The sequence below is a fragment of the Siphateles boraxobius genome, unplaced genomic scaffold, assembly GCF_051911475.1.
Source record: "Siphateles boraxobius isolate OS27281-9 unplaced genomic scaffold, OSU_SipBor_1 120, whole genome shotgun sequence".
Lineage (NCBI taxonomy): Eukaryota > Metazoa > Chordata > Actinopteri > Cypriniformes > Leuciscidae > Siphateles > Siphateles boraxobius.
Genome location: NW_027508723.1, coordinates 2,245,001 through 2,264,499, shown reverse-complemented (window position 1 = coordinate 2,264,499; position 19,499 = coordinate 2,245,001). Strand labels below are relative to the sequence as shown.

The following is a 19,499-nucleotide window of genomic DNA, read 5'->3' as shown; positions in this document are numbered from 1 at the left end:
TCGTATGTGTGTAATGCTGCAAGACAAACACAGTCAAACATTTACATTTATTCCTCGAGGGAAATTCACACTTTGTTGAAAAGACCAGCCGAAGAAAAGCTGAAATGACATGTTGTAATGTAAACAAGGCACAGGACGTTATACTGTAAAACACTCACATTCGTTGATATTTTGAGAATTACAAAGCAATAACATCAACACAAGAAACGTATGCCGTGTCTTTAAGGCATTAAACAGCACTTGAAAAACGCATCAATTCTGATCAGCTTCTGTTTTCCTATAAATAATGAAAAGAACAGACAACTAAAACATTTACCATCAATAAGCACTTATATATTTGTGGGAAAGAGCATTGGCTGCATTTGTGAGAGAGAACATTGTTATTGTTCGTTGCAGTTGTGATTGGATGAGCATGAGGGTCGAATGATTGGCTGCGGGTTTGAGAGTGCGTGCTGTCATTGACTGTAGCTGAGGGATGAATGTCATTGGTTGTAGCCGAGGGATGAGGGATGAATGTCATTGGTTGTAGCCGAGGGATGAGGGATGAATGTCATTGGTTGTAGCCGAGGGATGAGGGATGAATGTCATTGGTTGTAGCCGAGGGATGAGGGATGAATGTCATTGGTTGTAGCCGAGGGATGAATGTCATTGGTTGTAGCCGAGGGATGAGGGATGAATGTCATTGGTTGTAGCCGAGGGATGAGGGATGAATCTCATTGGCTGTAGCCGAGGGATGAGGGATGAATGTCATTGGTTGTAGCAGAGGGATGAGGGATGAATGTCATTGGCTGTAGACGAGGGATGAGGGAATGTCATTGGTTGTAGCCGAGGGATGAGGGATGAATGTCATTGGTTGTAGCCGAGGGATGAGGGATGAATGTCATTGGTTGTAGCCGAGGGATGAATGTCATTGGCTGTAGCGGAGGGATGAGGGATGAATGTCATTGGTTGTAGCAGAGAGATGAGGGATGAATGTCATTGGTTGTAGCCGAGGGATGAGGGATAAATGTCATTGGCTGTAGCCGAGGGATGAGGGATGAACGTCATTGGTTGTAGCCGAGGGATGAGGGATGAATGTCATTGGTTGTAGCAGAGGGATGAGGGATGAACGTCATTGGTTGTAGCAGAGGGATGAGGGATGAATGTCATTGGCTGTAGCCGAGGGATGAGGGATGAACGTCATTGGTTGTAGCCGAGGGATGAGGGATGAATGTCATTGGTTGTAGCCGAGGGATGAGGGATGAATGTCATTGGTTGTAGCCGAGGGATGAGGGATGAATGTCATTGGTTGTAGCAGAGGGATGAGGGATGAATGTCATTGGTTGTAGCCGAGGGATGAGGGATGAATGTCATTGGTTGTAGCAGAGGGATGAGGGATGAATGTCATTGGTTGTAGCAGAGAGATGAGGGATGAATGTCATTGGTTGTAGCAGAGAGATGAGGGATGAATGTCATTGGTTGTAGCCGAGGGATGAGGGATGAATGTTATTGGTTGTAGCAGAGGGATGAATGTCATTGGTTGTAGCCGAGGGATGAGGGATGAATGTCATTGGTTGTAGCAGAGGGATGAGGGATGAATGTCATTGGTTGTAGCCGAGGGATGAATGTCATTGGTTGTAGCAGAGGGATGAGGGATGAATGTCATTGGTTGTAGCCGAGGGATGAGGGATGAATGTCATTGGTTGTAGCCGAGGGATGAGGGATGAATGTCATTGGTTGTAGCAGAGGGATGAGGGATGAATGTCATTGGTTGTAGCCGAGGGATGAGGGATGAATGTCATTGGCTGTAGCCGAGGGATGAATGTCATTGGTTGTAGCCGAGGGATGAGGGATGAATGTCATTGGTTGTAGCCGAGGGATGAGGGATGAATGTCATTGGTTGTAGCCGAGGGATGAGGGATGAATGTCATTGGTTGTAGCCGAGGGATGAGGGATGAATGTCATTGGTTGTAGCCGAGGGATGAGGGATGAGGGATGAATGTCATTGGTTGTAGCCGAGGGATGAGGGATGAATGTCATTGGTTGTAGCCGAGGGATGAGGGATGAATGTCATTGGTTGTAGCCGAGGGATGAGGGATGAATGTCATTGGTTGTAGCAGAGGGATGAGGGATGAATGTCATTGGTTGTAGCCGAGGGATGAGGGATGAATGTCATTGGTTGTAGCCGAGGGATGAGGGATGAATGTCATTGGCTGTAGCCGAGGGATGAATGTCATTGGTTGTAGCCGAGGGATGGGGGATGAATGTCATTGGTTTTAGCCGAGGGATGAATGTCATTGGTTGTAGCCGAGGGATGAATGTCATTGGTTGTAGCCGAGGGATGAGGGATGAATGTCATTGGTTGTAGCAGAGGGATGAGGGATGAATGTCATTGGTTTTAGCCGAGGGATGAATGTCATTGGTTGTAGCCGAGGGATGAGGGATGAATGTCATTGGTTGTAGCAGAGGGATGAGGGATGAATGTCATTGGTTGTAGCCGAGGGATGAGGGTTGAATGTCATTGGTTGTAGCAGAGGGATGAGGGATGAATGTCATTGGTTTTAGCCAAGGGATGAATGTCATTGGTTTTAGCCGAGGGATGAATGTCATTGGTTGTAGCCGAGGGATGAGGGATGAATGTCATTGGTTTTAGCCAAGGGATGAATGTCATTGGTTTTAGCCGAGGGATGAATGTCATTGGTTGTAGACGAGGGATGAGGGTTGAATGTCATTGGTTGTAGCAGAGGGATGAGGGATGAATGTCATTGGTTGTAGCCGAGGGATGGGGGATGAATGTCATTGGTTGTAGCCGAGGGATGAATGTCATTGGTTGTAGCCGAGGGATGAATGTCATTGGTTGTAGCCGAGGGAAGAATGTCATTGGTTGTAGCCGAGGGATGAATGTCATTGGTTGTAGCAGAGGGATGAGGGATGAATGTCATTGGTTGTAGCCGAGGGATGGGGGATGAATGTCATTGGTTTTAGCCGAGGGATGAGGGATGAATGTCATTGGTTGTAGCCGAGGGATGCATGTCCGTGACTGACGGCCTGGATGGCCTGTTCGGGAACCAGACTGGGATCTGAGAGGATTGATGTGGAGGTGCTGAGCAGACGGAGAGAACTCAAAACAGCTGGAGAGAGAGGGGGGGGGAAGTTATAACCCTTTATTAAATCATTTAAAAACAATTAATAAACATACACTTTACTGTATGTAAAATCACGATGACAGACATCCTCTAATTACTTTTTGATTTGGTAAAAGACTATAAAGTTCAAAAGTACTGGCCAACACTTGTGCACACAGAAATAAACGTATGAGAAATGGAGTGATAAATAGGCAAGAATGTAGTGAAGTGACTTTGGCAATAATTTCAGGGCTTGACGTTAAAAGCACATGTGCACATACAAAAGCTTTAGGGGCACAATGAAAATGTATTAAATAATACGTTTTTCCTTAATAAAGGCATAGCTATAGGAGTAGTATTTGATTTTTAAAAAATATAAATATTTTCATATAAATGAATAAATTTAAAACATTGAATTACATTAAATGCCAGATACAGTTTATTGCATAACTAAAATATCAGTAATAACCAGCATAATGCAGACTTTCCCGGAATACACAGTGACTCTTATTTTGAAATGTCTTTTCTACTTACAGCTGCTCATTCAAACATATGAGGGATATTAAAATATGCACGCTTCCAAACATCTAAAATATATTACTATTTAGACACCATAAAGTAAACCTTGTCATAATTCATCAACAGTAGACAATAAGCAAATACTTGCTTATATTTATTTCATATTGCATTAAACTCTCCCTGCAGTCAATCATTTAATCTGTTAAAACTACTCTTTAATAATCAAAATGACATTTTTCCTGTGAAAATAATTTCTTCATGCCTTGAAATAGCTTGACTGTAACTCTACATCATTTAGAATTAATTTAGTATATGCAAATTGGTCTCCACCTCCACTCAATCACACCAGCTCAGGTTACCAGATATTTTTATGACCTTAAATTAAAAAAACAAAACCAAATATAAGACTTTTCCCAGACAGCAACGTAGTGTCGGCTTAGATCTGGCTCACATCTGGTACACAAGGATTGTTGCTTTCTGGGTTTCATAGATATAAACACTAGATGTCGCTTTGGCTACGGCAGTTCATTGGAACAAATGCGCCAACAGAGCCGCCATTTTGAAACAGGGGAGCCCCTCATCAGCGTCAATGTAGGAAAAGGTCTAACAGAAATAAAATCACCATGAATGCGATTTTCTAGTTGTTTTGGTTCGTTCCAACGGTCAGACATGTATTTATAATAGAGTCCAGAGAAATTCAAAAAAATGTACAAAATTTCACAATCTTGTAAAATGTAATTTTCCCTTGCCGTCTGGTTTTTAGATTTCGTTCGTGTGAACATCCATACGCAGCACAAAAGTCCGGCTTCATCCATGAATTCAGCGTTACCCAGCTACTTCCTATGACAAGACCCCTGTTCCAAGATGGCGGCGGTTTTGAAGCATGCTTAAAACCCCAAGGCGACATATAGTGTTTATATCTATGTCTGGGTTTAAGGACCCACAGGAACCTACATTTTCTTTGCACACTTTGTACTCCTAAATATATTTGACAGTTTGCACTAGGGGTGTAGTACTCGAGTCCGGTCTTGGACTCGAGACCGTTTCTCTATGGTCTCGGACTCGTTGGTATTCGGACTTGGACTTGTCTTGGTCTCGTTCACTGGTCTTGTGGTCTCGACCGAGTCCAGGTGTCTTTATTATGTTCCCAGTAAGCACACATAAAAGCCGTTTATTTACGCACCGTTTATTTGCTCTGGTGTGAGCCGCGATTGCACACGATTGTGATTGAAGGGGGGGGCATCTGTGAAAGTATTCGTCTTTCAGATCCACAGTGAAGCACTGCTATTATGAGGTATAATTCTGTTTTCTTTAGATTAGAAGATTATATGATATCAAGGGGAATGTCTATATTTTATAATCCTGGGTGTTGTGACACTGTTTTTGCTTTTAGATCAACAAATAATAACCCAAAATGATTGTCTTGATAATGTCATGCATAAGACTTTATTTTCCTGTCCTGGACTCGGTCTTGACTCGGACTCGAACCTCTTTGGACTCGGTCTTGACTCGGACTCGAACCTCTTTGGACTCGGTCTGGACTCGGACTCGAACCTCATTGGACTCGGTCTTGACTCGGACTCGAACCTCTTTGGACTCGGTCTTGACTCGGACTCGAACCTCTTTGGACTCGGTCTTGAGTCGGACTCGAACCTCTTTGGACTCGGTCTTGAGTCGGACTCGAACCTCTTTGGACTCGGTCTTGACTCGGACTCGAACCTCTTTGGACTCGGTCTTGACTCGGACTCGAACCTCTTTGGACTCGGTCTTGACTCGGACTCGAACCTCTTTGGACTCGGTCTTGACTCGGACTCGAACCTCTTTGGACTCGGTCTTGACTCGGACTCAAACCTCTTTGGACTTGGACTCGACAAAGGTGGTCTTGACTACAGCCCTAGTTTGCACACATGTAACTATGCGAATGAAACGCTGGCACTGCAATGATTGATCAGGTAGAGATGTGTAGAGATGTGTAGAGATGCTGGACACTCACTTGGTCTGAGCGCGGGCAGAGAGCAGTGCTGGTCCAGCCAGGAGAGAGAGCTGCGACACAGATCATCAACACTCGCTGTGGACACCATCCCGTTAAACGACTCGAACAGCGGCTCGATGATGATGCTGAACTACGGGAACGGCTTCAGTTCAGGAAAATATGGACGACTTGCATTTTAACAGAGTTAATCCTGCTAATAGGACCAGAACAGATGTTTTGCGAGACACTACAGGCAAAAACATTGTATATATATATATATATATATACACAGGTGAAACTCGAAAAATTAGAATATCGTGCAAAAGTTATAATTTTGATGATTGTGGCTTACAGCTTATGAAAAACCCAAAATCTCAGAAAATTTGAATATTAGATGAAATCAATAAAAAAAGATTTTTAAATACAGAGATGTCGGCCTTCTGAAAAGTATGATCATGCATATGTATATAGTTATGTATACTAAATATATTAGTTTCACCTTTTAATTTAAATTACTGAAATACATGAACTTTTGCACGATATTCTAATTTTTCGAGTTTCAGCTATATATATATATATCACCTGATTTATATAACATTCCTAGAAACATTCACAGTATTTTCTGATTGATGGAGTGATAGTGAAATCCCCTCTGTAAAAACCTTTGACTTTAACATGTCAACAAAATGAAACATGAATTTTTAACATGGCTTTATCCAATGCTCAGATTTCTGTTCTGTAAATGTATGCAAATGCGTGCATATTTAATTAAGATAATGCCTCATTTTCATTACTAAACATAACATTTCAGAAATCTTATAATATACAAAATGTAAGGAATTCTTAATGTAATCAATCAACCGTTGCTGGGTAGTAAATGATTACATGTAATCTGGATCCCCTGAAATAATAAAATATCAAGTTAAAATTAAGCTAATTATAATAATAAATTAATAATAATATTAAGTTAACGGTTCTCTGATATCGGTAAATGGTCACATGACATGCAGTTAAACAAATAAAATATGTTTTTAAAGTAAGTGATTTGTTTTGAATGTTTTTTTTTATTATATTTTTTATTTAAATTATTCATGATTTAAATACTTGAAATAGCTTCAGTTCCTTCCCGAATCGAAGTCTGGGAAACCCTGATGTAATGTAATAATTAATGCACTTCATGTTGTTGATAAAAAAAAAAGAATGTAACGTTTGGTACGAGATTATCCTATTCAAATCATTGTGATAAACAAGTTAGAAAAGTAATCTAAAAGTACTCAAAAAGTAGTCTGATTACATTGGAATCAGTAACAATTACAATTTGGAGGTAATCTGCCCAGCACTGTTCATCAACTGGGGAAGTATAGTGATATTAGTTCATTTTTTTACACAGTTCACCCGGGGAAACTAGCCTTAAAGGGATAGTTCACCCAAAAATGAAATATTTCTCATCATTTGCTCACCTATGACTTTATTTCTTCAGATAAACATTTTTAGGAAAATAATCCATTTCTCTTGCTTGTCTGACAGTAAACCGGTTAAAAAAGCTAAAAATTAGGGCTGCTCCCTAATAGTCGAATAATCATGTGTCGATTAGAAGAGGCTTAGACGAACAAAATTTTATTAGTCGATTAGTCGCAGGGGGAAAAAACTCCACAGGAAGTTGCGAAACGCAGGCTGTGATGAACAGGGGCCGTATTCACAAATAATTTTATCTTACCACTAGGAGTGCTCCTAAATCGCACTAAAATATTTTAGCTAGGAGTTTTCTCTTAAAAGTTATTCACAACGCCTTTCAGACCTACTCTTAGTAAAGAAAAATGACAACTCCTAAACTAAGAGTGAGTCTTCGTTGCTATGGATGACGTCATTACTCATGCACGAGCTTGACTGAAGTGACCACCTTGATTGGCTGATGATTGTAACGCGGGAATGATTCCAAACACCTCCCCTATGATGATGAGTGACAGGTGACAGGTCTGAGAATGCGTGCGCTACACAAGTAGTGCGAAGGACGGAAGATGATGAATAACTGAAGAAATAGCCTAAATGAATAAAGAGTAAGGAAAAACAAATAGCCTAGTAGCCTAATGAAACGTATGGATTGATGCAATATCTTTGCAACATTATTGAATTAATCTGTCACTATGCCTCTGCCTACGTTTGCAAAGAGAAGAACATTTTAATTTGATTCACAATGAAATGTTACAATTAGTTTACATGCAGTGAGTAGTTTTGGTTGTTGTTGGTGGCGTTGTTGCATCCCTAGTTATGCCTACAATGCAAAATTGTTCCCTCGTGATTGGAAGCTCCTGTAGCCGCCGCATACGCATTTCAAAACATCGCAACGTGAAATGCCACAAAAAGCGGTTTGTGAATAGGTCTTAGTGAGTTAGGAGTCCTCTCGACTTCTTTTAAGCTGTCCCAGACTTAGGTGCTACTTTTAGGGCTAAAATGCTTCGTGAATTACTCTTAGTCAAAAAAATTAGGAGTCCTAAAGTTACGAGTGACACGCCCATTATTTTTAGGAGTTGCTCCTAAATTCGCCAGTTAGGAGCTACTTTTAGCCTTAAAATGTGTTGTGAATACGGCCCCAGATCGTTAACGGCAGGAAATCCAAACATTTGCCTATCATTCATTGACATCAAATATGGCTTATCACTTGAAACATGCAAGTAGTAGCACCTTTACAAGTCTGCTCGCTTTAATGTTAACCTAGATAAATGTGCGCTATTATTAGGCGCATATCTGTGTTTGTGTGGAGAGCTAAAAATTAGGGCTAAGAAGGGATTTTACATCTCAATGGGACTATCCTGGTAAAATAAAGGATAAATAAAAACTAAATAAAAAAAATTTACTCTCCCGCCGCATGCCTTCCCTGATGTACATTACTTTCTTTCTTCAGATAAACACAAAAAAATTTCTTTGTATTAATTTTCTGTGAGTCCTTATAATGCCATTGAATGGTTGCCGCTGGGTTGCATCTTTAAAAACCACACGCAACGATCGTGACAGTAATCCGTACGACCCCAGTGGATGAGCCAATGTCTTCTGAAGTGAATAAATAGGTGTGTGTATTAGAAATACCAATATTTGTAGTATTTTACTGTATATTTTTTGGGCTGCCCTCGACTAAAGATTTTTCTAGGCGACTAATAGTTACTTACTTCATTATTACAGGCGCCGGTACGATCACTGCATTTAACTTAAAATACTCCGTCATTTTTGGTCATACACATAAGAGTAATGCAAACTGTAAAGGGTCTACTTTTATTTCTGTAAACTCACAATAACAAAAAACATTGTGCTTTTGTAAAATAATGAAAATAAAAAGGATGCACTTTCAGCTGTCTCGGTCTCTGTGAACTTGAGCGTCACAAAAATAACCAGAAAGTCAGTGTATATGTGCCTCACAGATATGATAAATATATCTATAGAAAGCTTGAAATGTCTATAGAACATATCTTGAATATTTCTATAGAAAGCTTGAATGTACTTTTGAATTAACAAATTCAAAAAGAGAATAAATATTATCATGCCATCCGTATGAAAAGTGCATACAGGCTAATCTCTGCAGCCATAAACACAGAAAATATCAAAAAATTATTAAAATGTCATTTTTTATGTTTGCGTTTGAGCACTGATTAGGCTATGCATTTTATATACCAAATTAAAGGCTCATTACTATGATTTATGGTTTATCAGTATAAACGTGCGACTAGTCGACTAATCGCTTAAATGAACGACTATTAGTCGCCTAGAAAAATCTTTAGTCGAGGGCAGCCCAAAAAAATATACAGTGAAATACTAAAAATATTAGTATTTCTTGTACACACACCTATTGTTTTACTTCAGAAGACATTGGCAGCCATTCAATGGCATTATTAGGACTCACAGAAAATTCAATAAAAATCTTTGTTTGTGTTTATCTGAAGAAAGAAAGTCATATACATCAGGAAAGGCGTGCAGCGGGAGAGTACATTTTTTTATTTTATTTTTTTATTTATCCTTTATTTAACCAGGATAGTCCCATTGAGATAAAAAATCTCTTCTTCCAGGGAGTCCTGGCCAAAATGGCAGCAAAAAAAGTTTCACATAAACAACATACAAAAATAAAACTAAGAATCTTACATAAAATTTTACCCAGCACTCATAAAATGACAACAAAAGCTACTTAACAAAACATGCACACGTTTCCTTTAAATTGGTCGATAAGAGATTTTAAAAAACTTTGGATTTTTAAGAATGATGAGGGAGTTTTCATTTTGGGGTGTTTTTGTTTCAGATTAGGAAGAGACACAAAGCTTTGTAGGATACAATCCAGAACTTCCAGTTCTGCAGCGTTTGAGCCCTCACGTACTCTCTGAACTTCTCTCTCATGTGGTCGAATCGCTGTCGTGTTATCGGGACACCAGTGGCCGGAAGCTGCTGCTGACACACACTACATACAAACAGTTCAAATACAATCACTCGGGATGCACGGTATATCGGCCACCATATCAGTATCAACAAATATATGTTCATTTTTAATGTTGTCGTTTTCGACCAGAAAAGAAAATTTGGCCGATAAATAATGGATTATTTCCTTCAGATGAGACACTTCGGATGCGCACATGATGGTTTCTTGAAATATGATTGAAATATTAAATAAATACAGTTAAATGCAACATGTACAGCACAAGTCTGTCATATAGGCTACATAAAATTATAATGAGAATATCATTATGATTGTGTGCAAGGCGATCAGGCTCTCAAAAATTACATATCAAAATTTGGATTCAGATTTATCTGCCACTATATCCATTGTTGTGCATGAATGCATTCATTGAACGATAGTTCATGAACTCGTTCATATTTTGGGCGAACGTGAACTGAACGTACTGTATTACTGCCTGATGAACGTTACTGTGAACTCGTTCATTCTGGTGTCTGTGAACGGCACGCACTCTCAGTTTGTCTTCGTTCAATAGAATGGCAGATTTCTATAGAGCCTTCCAGGAGAAAACCCGGATAAAACACAGCGTAAACAGGCCTTAAAGGATGAGTTCACCTCAAAATGAAAATTTCCTAATAATTTACTCACCCCAATGCCATCCAAGATATCCATGTCTTTCTTTTCTCAGTGGAAAAGAAAATACGTTTTTTGAGGAAAACATTTCTGGATTTTTCTTTGAATAATGGACTTCAATGGCAACCAGCGTTTTGAAGTCCAAATCAATGCAGTTTCAAAGATCTTTGAAGTGCTTCAGCGGACTGTGCACGATCGCAGCTGAGGAGGAGGGGCTTATCTAGCGAAACGATGGGTCATTTAAAAAAAAAAAAATATATATATATATATATATATATATATAAATAAATACTTTTTAACTACAATTGTTCAGATTAAGCTGATCTGCAACGCGCCGGGAACTACGTCATCACGTTGAAAGGTCACGCTCTGGGAAAAGGTCACACTTTAGGTTTTAAAAGATTTAAACACCCAGGATACGCACATGCAAGGACCATTTTTAAACAATAATATGACACAAAGACATAAATATGTCATTCAACATACAATACAATTTGAACTATCCTCCTTCGCACGGTGACCTTTCAACGTGATGACGTGGTTTCCGGCCCGTTGCAGGTCAGCTCAATCTGAACAATTGTCTTCAAAGACCTTTGAAACTGCATTGATTTGGACTTCAAAACGCTGGTTGCCATTAAAGTCCATTATTCGAAGAAAAATCCAGAAATGTTTTTTTTTTTTTTCTCTTCCACTGAGGAAAGAAAGACATGGATATCTTGGTTGGCATTGGGGTGAGTAAATTATAAGGAAATTTTCATTTTGAGGTGAACTCATCCTTTAATATGTAGCGGAAAAAAACACCCAATCTGGCAACACCAGCCACCAGTGCCGCACCGCCGCATGCGTCATCAGAACAAAAAGCAGCAAGGAGGATCGTATGATCATTTAAACGAGTTTTATGACAAGGTTGGTGAGGATGGGAAAAATCTTACATTTCTGTGCAAACTTTGCCCGCCGATACAATTAGTGCTGTCTGTGGTTCTATATGGGCTTTGGCAATCATTTTCAAAAATAATAGCTCACAGCAACATATGAAAAAAAAAACTATGAACTAGTTCAAAATTTTTATAGTAGTCTATGAAATATGAACTGAATTTGTGAACTGAACTTTGAACTAATTCATGTTGAAAGGCAACTTTCCCAACACTGAATATATCGGTTATGCGCTTTCAAATATGATGATTACCGTATCGGCCAATTTTTTCATATCGGTGCATCCCTAACAATCCCCGTCACACATTAATGTTAAAGTCTCATGAAGGCACTGATGGTAAAGCTCACTCACTTGATGGCAGAGTTGAGCACCAGGATCTCGTCTCTCAGTCTCTGGGCCTCCTCGTGGAGCTGAGCTCTCTCCTGCTGCATCTTACTGATGTACTCCGCTGTCTTCTGCAGTGTGGTGGCCTTACTGATCTGAGACCAGCGGGGCGAGAGTACGAGCGTTAGGGTGAGGTGGAGGAAGCACGACTGAAGATGGGGAACCCTATGAGACGGAAGGTCACCTTTTTCGCCATTGGCTTTTGGCTTGCTTAGTTGGGGACATTTAATTTTATATCTAACAATATTATTACAACTTGCTTTGAAACAATCTGTATTGTAAAAAGCGCCATATAAATTAAAGCTGTAAGCAGCATTTATCGGGGTTCAAGCGTTTAGGGCCTTTAAGCACAAGTTTTATTTGGCAACCATTTATTCACAGACATCATAGATGGAAAAGACCATTTACAGCCAATACAGGTAATTTACCATAGGAAATACATGTTTTTTAAGCATTTTAACAGTTATAGCACCACCTATGGTCCGATCTCATTAAAATTTTGCATGCTCTTTCAGAATGTTATGTCACACATGCTCACCAATTGTTGTGAAGTTCTGATTTTTCGTTTAGGATTTATAGGCTTTCGACTGCATTTTGCCACGCCCATTCTCTAAATTACCCATTTATAGCCAACCAAATGCAAAAATACAACTTTTTTAATAATTATTGATCTAGAGAGTCCAGAAAATTGTCCTACACTGTATTGGTTCCGATCGGGTGAAAAACCTAGGACTAGTTCGCAAAAGTAGGTTTTTGCAAGACAAAATTCGAAATTGCAGAAATTTCTTCCTGCCTAAATCGAAATCGGAGATATACGTTCTGTCCGCCTTGAGCCAGTGATCACAGTGGTGTACGACACTTGAGTCTAAGAGTTCTGAGCGATTTCAGCACTTTGTGCTCGAACCCCTAATAAAGGTGACTTGACTGAAGCCGTCTGTATGCGTTCAATCTTAGTGAAGCTGAGGGTTACAAACAGCATCAATCTGAAGTAACTTGGGGGCTGTTTACACCTGGCCACTTCATGCGTTTTCTGTGATCTGATAGCTATCCGATCGTGAAAAGACCCGGTGTAAATGTCCTCCGAAACGCATTCGAGACTGATTTGAATCCGATCACTCAATCAACTTCAGGAGGAGGTCTGAAACTCATTCCAGACGAAACTGGACAAGTGTAAATGCATTTGGTTGTTGAAACCAAATATGTAAATTTTACTCCTCCCAAAAATGCTAGAAAATAAACATGTGAGCGTGTTATAGGCTATATGTAATGTTATAGCCAGATATGCAGCATCAAATTACAAACTACTATTACAAACATCTAAAATTTATTACTATTTAGACACCATAAAGTAAACCTTGTCATAATTCATTAGCAGTAGACTTTTACTTTTAAGATTTGAAGTGCACATTGAAAAGAAGCTCACACACTTCTTTTTCTCGAGAGCTGACTGATGTAGTGAGTGAAATGAGTGTTACCTTAATACTCGGCTGTGAACTGAGAGTGGTCACCAGACTGTGAAGCGTGTCAAAGCCGAGCTTGATGTTGAAGCGTCTCTTCTGCTCGGCAGAAATGTGTGTGATCCGTCGCGTGTCTGTCTGTAAAACAACACGACATGAGCGACACAACACAAACCGCATGGTTATAAAACAAACATGCTGAGGTGGATTTGTGATTTTACTCTTGTGGACTCCATCTTGGCTTTTCCGGGTAACTCCTCTGGGCTTTTCTCCGGTGGATTCGTAGGTGACGTCTGCCCTATGTTTCCTGAAAAAGTCACTAAAATACACAAGAGATTTCTATGGAAGCTTATTTCAGCAACGGTATTAAAAACATTAAGAAGTAATCACGACTTTTCCTTACTTTTGAAAATAAAAATCAATGCTTGAGTTATTATCAGTGATATTATATGGTTGTAAATAGGGCTGTGAAACGATTAATCGCGATTAATCACATCCAAAATAAAAGTTTGTGTTTACATAATATGTGTGTGTGCACATTTAAGAAATATTTGCGTATATATAAATATATAATTTGTATTATATATAAATATAAATATTTTATACATAAATAACACATTTTTATTAAATATATACATGCATGTGTGTGTATTTATATATACAAAATAATTATACACAGTACACACACATATTATGTAACATAATATATAATTTACATTATATATGTGTGTGTACTGTGTATAATTATTTTGTATATATAAAAACACACATGCATGTATATATTTAAGAAATATTTGCATATACTATATATATAAATATATAATTTGTATTATATATAAATATATATATATATAATATATATAAATAACAAATTTTTCTTAAATATATACATGCATGTGTGTTTTTATACAAAATAATTATACACAGTACACACACATATTATGTAGCAATGTATAATTTACATTGTAGGGTATGGACCAATCAGACACATACTAATTATTAATTATATACAAAGGTTTATGAAACTCCTCACACAGCCCAAATGAACAAACACAAGGGCAGAAACAGTGTCATGTTACAGGGCATGACAAGGAGATTTTACGACCTCCGAGGAATGTGGCCACATACTCAAGAGAGAGACTATGAAACAGAAACCCTCTTTAAAACAGACTTTGCTGCATTAATCATAGACTAACTGATCTATAAATGAACATGCATAAAACTGTGAAAGAAACAGTGTAAATGGTTTACTGTCTCGTGTACTATTAGGTATATATTATGGTATGTATCCTGGTATACAACCAACTAACGATCAATGTAACCTCACCTGTATCATGCCTCCTACCTAATTAATCCTCGTTTAATGACTCACACTTTGATGTACATCACCTTCTTCTAGAATGCAGTGTGGATGTGTTATAGCTATTTTAGCATTAATGAAGGTATAATCATGATAGGGACAAAGATCCGTAAATCAACTAAGAGCCACTTTCCCTCTCAGACATGTCCCCTTTCTTATTGGTTGAGTTCAACCCTTAGGGGAGGATCTTTTCCAGGCCTTATTAGAGACAGTTCACATGTGACCTCCCTCTCTTAGTTCTTTCATCCAGCCGCAACACTGTTCTGGTGATACTGGGGAGCCCCCTCCCCCTCCACGGGGGCCCCAGGGCCCAGCAGGCCTCGATTCCAACCAGATATGGGCTCAGGCAGGAGAGAGATGACTCTCTCACAAAGAACCAAGGACAATCTCAAGAGTTTTGGAACAAAGACTCCAACCAACAACGACTCCAATCACCCATCCTTCCGACTTCCTCACTTCTCCTGGGTGCTCGGCGTGGCCTCAACAGAGTCCCAGGCCTCGACCAAACCAGCCATGCGTTCCTGGAGAAAGAGAACGCTCAACCAACTTCCACTTGACACTGCCGGAACCATCAACGACTCCAATTTTCAACAACTTCAAGAATTGTTCCCATTACAAATGCAAGTATTCAATTCAATGAAATGTGAAAATGAAATTCTGATGGTTCTTCTCATAGACCCTCTTCCGGTTTCCAATTTCATCCTATCACTAACCTATTTATGTATTCATGTGTGTATGTTGTTTAGTTTATTTATATTCATATAAATATCTATATTTAGTTAATAAAACTTGTACATAATATGTATTTGGTTCTGTTTTGCTTGCAATACAAGTCACTTTACGATCACGGTTTTGGCTACTGGCTCAAAGTACTGTACAGGCGAAGAAATAATTATTCTTCGGTGGCCATGGAAGATACCCTTTTCTTAGAATAAATTAATAATCAAAAGAGTTCGTCGGAATAACTGATTAATTGATTGTAATATTAATTCAGCCACATCAAGTTAATGCAATTAACTGACCCAAATATTTATAATTAATAATAACAAGATATTATTGATTATTAATATTTCCAAAAAGCTGAGTTCCTTACACATAATATATGTGTGTACTATGTATAATTATTTTGTATATATAAATACACACATGCATATATATATTTAAGAAATATTTGCTTATATATACTATATATATAAATATATAATTTGAATTATATATAAATATAAATATTTGATATACAAATAACACATTTTTCTTAAATATATACATGCATGTGTGTGTTTTTATATATACAGAATAATTATACACAGTACACACACATATATTAAGTAAACACAAACTTTTATTTTGGATGCAATTAATCGTTTCACAGCCGTAGTTGTAAATATACTGAAAGTGTGTGACGAGATGCATTAAAAGCACACAAATCAACACACCTGTTAAACTGGTCCTGTCACTTGCATGCATTTGAACCGGGGAGAGTTTTTCAGTTTTGGGGATGAGAAGTGGCGTGTGTTGCGCGAGCAGAGATGAAATGGTGTTTCCCTGCGAGGCGCCGCTGTGGCCTGACATGTGTAACGGTGACAGAGGAGCGATGGCAGGAGAGGACCAGGGGGCATTGTGGGAAATCTGTGATCCTCCACGACTGCTGCTTTTTGGCTGTTATGGAGAGAAAAAAGCATTCTTATCATTCAAGATATGAAGAGTTATCTGGATGACATCATGTTTTGGGTTATTCATTATTTATGTTGTATATTTTGCATGTTCAATATTCAAAAGCAAGTCTTTTTAGTGCACTTGAGTTTTCAGAAAAAGTTACAAGTAAAAAAAACTGTAAATAGTGTAATATTTTAAAAGAAGACTCTTCTGCTCACCAAGGATGCATTTATTTAAAAAAAGAAAAAGAAAAAAAAACAGTAAAAACAGTAATATTGTGAAATATTTTTACAATCTAAGAATACTGTTTTCCATGTGAATATATTTTAAAATGTAATTATATTCCGGTGATCAAACACTAAAAAATGCAGGGTTGTTTTAACCCAAATTTGGGTCAAATATGGATAAACCCAGTCGTTCGGTTAAAATTTTAGATTAAAAATTTTAACCCAACGGTTGGGTTCGTCCATATTTCAATTTAAAATATTAACCGAACGGCTGGGTTTGTCCATATTTGACCCAAATTTGGGTCGCAACAACCCAGCATTTTTTAGAGTGAAGCTAAAAATATAATTAAAGCTAATTTCTACAGTGTGTCTTGTGTAAGTGTCTGTCAGTGTGGTTGTATATTTCACTTGTTTTACAGTGTGCTGTAAAGGTTTTATTCAGCTCTCAGAGGATCTTACCGGAGAGACGGGTGATGTTGGTCTGTGGCCTTTTAATCCCGTTGAAGGAGCATTAAAACTCAATGATGTTTTTCCTAGAGATATAAAGGTTTTTATTTTAGTACACATACACTGCCGTTCAAAAGTTTGGGATCGGTACGATTTTTTATGTTTTTAAAAGAAGTCTCTCATGCTCACCAAGGCCGCATTTATTTGATTAAAAATACAACAAAAAAAAACAGTAATACTGTTAAATATTATGCCAATTTAATATAATTGTTTTCTATTTTAATATATTTTAAAATATAATTTATTCCTGTGATCAAAGCTGAATTTTCAGCATCATTACTCCAGTCTTCAGTGTCACATGATCCTTCAGAAATCACTATAATATGATGATTTGATGCTTAAGAAACATTTATGATATTATCAATGTTAAAAACAGTTGTGCTGCTTTATATTTTTGTGGAAATCGCGATGCATTATCTTTTCAGGATTCTTTGATGAGCAGAAAGTTCAAAAGAACAGCATTTATTTGAAATATAATATTTTGTAACATTATACATGTCTTTAAAGTAACTTTTGATCAATTAAAATAAATGCAGCCTTGGTGAGCATAAGAGACTTCTTTTAAAACCTTTTTTTTCAGCTTTAATACAATTAACAGAAATTATTTTCAATTTTAGTTATAAGCAACACTGGTTCATATAAGCTTCAATTGTTTTGAACATGCTAAATTCTTTTAAACGTTAAAATGCTCACTAAAAACAAACTGAATAAGGCCAAGTAGAAAAAAAGACAAATGAATCAAACATCTGCATACGCTCATGAGATCTGGAGGAGAGCAGATTGGCCAGGCAGCTCGTCTGAGTGGGCGGGGCTATAGATGAGGTCATCGCCATGGGAACCAATGGGGCTCCTCCCGTCTTGTGTTTGTGCTTCCCCCTGCCAGAAGCCACGCCCACTTGTTGTGGCACAGAGAAGCAGTGAGAGAGAACGCCCGAGGGCTGAGACACGTTAATGGGCTCGTAACTCAAAGACATGCAGGCGGAAGATGGAAACATCTCAGCAACACTGGAGTATCCATGTCCATGCTGGGTTTCCGATGGGATTGCGCTCATGGCAGAGCCGGTGTGTGTGATAACCGTGGACGTGGTCTCTGATTGGCTGGATGCGTATCTGTGTCTGAGACAGGTTGGATAAGGATTAGGATAAGGATTTTCCTGAGCAATCTCAGTGTTGAACGACGTCTGCTGAGTGTACGGGGTCATGCCGGACGAGAGGGTCAGAGAGGGATGGAAGTCACCGATGTATTCTGCTGTGTGACCTTTGAACTTGGGATCTGAGGGTTCAGGGCTGGGGTTGAAGGTCATGTCGGGGTTTAGGGTCTGGCTAGGATAACTGGGTCCAGAAAGGTTTACAGATGAGGAGGGCTGGGATACGTTTTCAGCTGAGAGAGGAGGCTACAAATGAAAAGTTCAATTATTTGACAAAGTTTGTGCCTTATAAATTTGAGGAAATTAATTCCATTTTTAAAAATTCTCATTTCAAAATCAAAATGTTTCAATAAAACAACTTAATTAATTAATAAATTCTTACATACATATTAAATATAATTATTTATTTATTTCTATTTTTTATTACATTTATTATTTTCGTTTTTTGTATACTATTCATGAAATGTATACTACGCTTATAACCATGTTAGTATAATACATTTTCAGCTGAGAGAGGAGGCTAAAAATAACAACAAACAGAAGTGAAATTATTTGAAAAAAGTTTCTCTTATAAATTTGAGGAAATGTATTGAATTTATGTGAAATCTCATGAGGTTAATAGTCTAAAGCATGGTACACATTTCAACAGCAAAATATTTCAATAAATGAATATTAAATATAATATTTTTTATAATAATTTAATTTAATTCTTAATATATATTATTTTATTTAATTATTAATAAAACATTGAATATAATTTGTATTTATATATTAATGTTTAAATTTATACTATGTATGCTTATAACCATGTTAATATAATATAATATAATATAATATAATATAATATAATATAATATAATATAATATAATATAATATAATATAATATAATAATTAGCATGGTTAAAAGAGTGGTACACATTTCAACATTCAAATCGTAAAATGAAATACATAAAATTAAAAAATGTAAGATATAAAAAAAAATAAGGTGCGTATGTATATACACAATATTATTAATCAGTGTTCACAAGAGTCATTTGTAGGTTCAAAAGTAAAACTCTGGAATATGAAAAATGGTAGTTTGAGAATATTTTTTTTTACATTTTGGTGACATAAGTGGGTTTCACAAGACCACTAACTAGTGTTTTTTAGCAGTGAATCAGTGTGG

The 19,499-nt window shown here is 37.7% G+C and overlaps 1 protein-coding gene across 1 annotated transcript in view; it reads right to left on the bottom strand.

Moving 5' to 3' along the window:
- Positions 1 to 30: 30 nt before the first annotated feature.
- mlxipl (MLX interacting protein like) overlaps positions 31 to 19,499 on the bottom strand; it is a 47,884-nt gene continuing 28,415 nt past the window's right edge. The window contains exons 9-17 of the mRNA XM_077222481.1: positions 17,940 to 18,579; positions 17,138 to 17,211; positions 16,232 to 16,454; positions 13,657 to 13,754; positions 13,454 to 13,573; positions 11,946 to 12,073; positions 9,910 to 10,033; positions 5,617 to 5,746; positions 31 to 3,110 (exon numbers count right to left, since the gene is read on the bottom strand). Of these exons, the coding sequence (XP_077078596.1) occupies positions 2,986 to 3,110; positions 5,617 to 5,746; positions 9,910 to 10,033; positions 11,946 to 12,073; positions 13,454 to 13,573; positions 13,657 to 13,754; positions 16,232 to 16,454; positions 17,138 to 17,211; positions 17,940 to 18,579 (1,662 nt within the window). The 3' untranslated portion in view covers positions 31 to 2,985. The remainder of the gene's footprint in view (positions 3,111 to 5,616; positions 5,747 to 9,909; positions 10,034 to 11,945; positions 12,074 to 13,453; positions 13,574 to 13,656; positions 13,755 to 16,231; positions 16,455 to 17,137; positions 17,212 to 17,939; positions 18,580 to 19,499) is intronic.